The 3,458-nt window shown below is 33.5% G+C and overlaps 1 protein-coding gene across 2 annotated transcripts in view; it reads right to left on the reverse strand.

The window, feature by feature from the left end:
• LOC106462020 (probable serine/threonine-protein kinase DDB_G0282963) overlaps positions 1-3,458 on the reverse strand; it is a 142,620-nt gene that overhangs the window by 32,355 nt on the left and 106,807 nt on the right. For both annotated transcript variants that reach the window (XM_022389130.1, XM_022389131.1), the window contains exon 10: positions 1,991-2,074. In XM_022389130.1, the coding sequence (XP_022244838.1) occupies positions 1,991-2,074 (84 nt within the window). The remainder of the gene's footprint in view (positions 1-1,990; positions 2,075-3,458) is intronic.

Here is a 3,458-nt window from a genome sequence, read left to right on the forward strand (position 1 = left end):
AATTGTGTCCATATGCAAAAAAAAATGTTTAGGTTGTATCCATATGCAAGAAAAATGTCTTTCGGTTGTGTCCACATGCAAAAAACAACACGTTTTACAGTTATGTTCACATGCTAGAAACACGCCTTTCGATTGTGTCCATATGCAAAAAAAAATTTTTTAGGTTGTATCCATATGCAAGAAAAATGTCTTTCGGTTGTGTCCACATGCAAAAAGACAACAACACGTTTTACAGTTATGTTCACATGCCTTTCAATTACTAGGTTGTTTAATTGAGGGTAGGTACATGATGAACAGTGGCAGTGGTGAAAATATTTATATAATGTAGCAATTTATTATTCAGAAGTATCAGATGATCCTTTTTCTGGAACGTCAAACGATGGTTTATTTATAAGCTTGAAAATATGTCAAATAATATTTAAGAACCTTTAAAAAAACTAAAATATTATTGGTAAATTACGACTGTCTTTATCCTTTCTCTGCACACACACACACGCAAAAGGAAGTAACATATACATAACTAGCGTTCAATTTTGTTTTACAATTTGTTTTTCATTCAAATGATTCACAAAAGAACATGAGACTGTAAAGTATTATATCAATCAGGAATGTAAATGAAACAATTCACTAAGCATAATAGCGATGTTAAAAAGAACTATCTTTTTTAATTCCCGTGCGATTTCCCACCTGCTGGCTTATAGCAGAGTACGAATACTCTAAATGTTTAAACTTCTTTTTTTAAACCAATTTGTGTTTAGTTCTAAAACATTTCAATTCGTCATCTCGAAAAAACACTTTTAGATTATTCTGGATCATATTCTATACATATTTTTTCCGAATGAAATAAACATGATTTTTAACGCTCCTGTTTGTTTGTTGTTTTTTTTTCTTTTTGGGAGGGGGAGTTTTCGCGCTTACTCCAATGCCAGTTAGGTTAGATTCGTTGATGTCAAACAAATTATGCCACGTTACACGAACATTTATGATCTGGCATATCATGGACAAGAGAATCATTCCAATACTTCAGTTTTTGTTGTTGTTGATGCATTATTAAAAGTAACTACCAGAATGTTTATTTAATAATAAAATAGTTCAGAACGACCTTAAGAGATGGCGTTCATAAATTCGGAATATGCAGTTCTCGCCTTTTCCACTCAAATTATGCTGTTATCAAGTTCTGTAAAAACTGGAAACCTCAAAAAAATGAATAAAATGAGCAAAAATTAAATATTCTGAAAATAATGATGTCGATAGTGTTTGAGCAGTTAAATAATACTTTTGGTGAGTAAACAAGTTAAATAACTCCACGAATAACATATGAAACTAAAACTAAAATATAGAATATACTCGGCATCAAAACGTGCGTTTATTATCTGATATAGTGGGCTCACCAGTAGATTTATTGCTCATCGTTTTGCTTATTAGTCATGTAAATACCACTTAATCTTAAGTTATGAAACGAGTCGGCACGTGTGTTTACACATGTTATTATGATAAGATATAAAACACAGTACGCAGGCATCGGAAGCAAAATGCATGGTGGGGTGGGGGCACCAAAATTGGAAGTGAATCTAGCTTGTAAAAAGTACGCTTGCCTTCAATAGGAGGAAACGAGGGCAATTCGAGTATATATTCCTCGATTATATAAGCTACTTTGATGTATTGGGTGCTAAGATATGACGTAAATCTGGAACGAAACACAAACGAAATCAATCTCTATGTTATTTTTTCGTCTCTTTTACCTCCAGCCACTAATTCATTTTAAAGTTTTTATCTGTTTATAGTGAGTCATTATTTTGGAGCAAAAACTCAATTCAAGTTAGGAAAAATTATCGAAATTTGTAAGGAAGTGAGGGGATGTGTTCCCCCCAGCATTGAAAATGGAACCTCCCACTCTGTTCCAACGTCTATTCAGTAATAAAAAGGTGAGATTATAAGCTCAGTTTATCTTGAAATATAAAAGGAAAAGAAAAGAAAAACAAACTCATACCAAAAAAATAATGATGGATGCTTCTTCAGTGTGTTTGTTGGTAGTACTGGTAGATGTTTCAACTGCTCTTTGGCCTTTTGATCGCTGATAATAATAGAAAAAGTCCATTTTTATTCAGAATCTTCCACTTTTTGATGTAATTTGTACTGCTTTAAACTAACAAAACTATACTAAATATATAATGTTATAAAAAATAACAAGGGAGCTTTTCGAAAGATTTAAGACGACTTATAAAGCTCAGAAACAAGAGAATTTGTTAAAAATTCGTTTATAATCGTTCTTATTATAGTCCATATATAATTATGTTTCCGTACTTGGATTAGCGATAATTTAGGATCGTGATTTTTGTGCAATGGTATACCTATTTCGTACCCAGATGGAAGTGAAACTTTTGTTCATAGTTATATTGGATTCAGTGGTAGTTGTGGAAGTGGTTGTAAGTTATTTGAAACGTTTCAGTTATTATTATTATTATTAAATCGCCAAGTTTTTATTCTTTAGAACTTCTAGTTCAGTTACACTGCGTTTTGTTGTAAAAATTTCATCAACTTTATCGGTAGCGTCTATATCACGTGTAATTCTTATATGAATACTTTCTGCTCACTAAATTGAAATTCAATCGCTCAAATCAACTGTTCAAAATAACAACTCCGCATTACTTCCAGAGAAACAGAAAATGTTCGAACTATTAGGTCGTCAAAAAATTAATTTCGCATTTTGGAACACTTTCATTAACCCCCCCCCCCCAAAAAAAAAACGTACACCACGTATAATAGTTGAACGAACCGCTTAAACGTCACGTTAGGGTAGCCTATATAATGTGTAAAGTTTAGTATAGTTTTATCCCTTATAGTGATGGCACATGACGAGACACACATTCGACATGTAATGCTGTTTGAATATCAGAAGAAAAACATCGCTTCTCTAGCCACAAAGAATATTAAAGAAGTTTATGGAAATGTTTTGAACGTTCGTAACTGTCAACGATGGTTCAGCAAATTTCATTCAGGTGACTTTAGTCTTTAAAACTGTGATGGTAGGGGCCGACATGTTGGAATTGTTATAGATGCTCTGAAGACGCTTCTTAGTTCTAACTCAAGGCCACACACTCATGAAATGGCCCTGAAATTACATGTCTCTCATCAACCAATACGTAAACGTCTAAGGAATATAGGAAAACTCCATAAAGAATGTGTTTTGGTGCCTCACGAGCTCTCCGATGATCATCGTTTCCAACATTGCTTCGTCTCTTCTGGAGTGTAATGCGCGTGAACCAATTTTGGACAGAATTGTCACCGGTGATGAAAAATGGATTCTCTATGCGAATATTAAGCGCCAAAAACAATGGCTCAGTTCTAAACAAAAACCACTTCCAACCCCAAAACCTGGACTCCATCTGCAGAAAGTGGTGTTTTGAATTTGGTGGGACATCAAAGGAATAATTAATTTCAAACTCCTCAATCCATAG

This window comes from Limulus polyphemus, unplaced genomic scaffold (genome assembly GCF_000517525.1).
Source record: "Limulus polyphemus unplaced genomic scaffold, Limulus_polyphemus-2.1.2 Scaffold1075, whole genome shotgun sequence".
Lineage (NCBI taxonomy): Eukaryota > Metazoa > Arthropoda > Merostomata > Xiphosura > Limulidae > Limulus > Limulus polyphemus.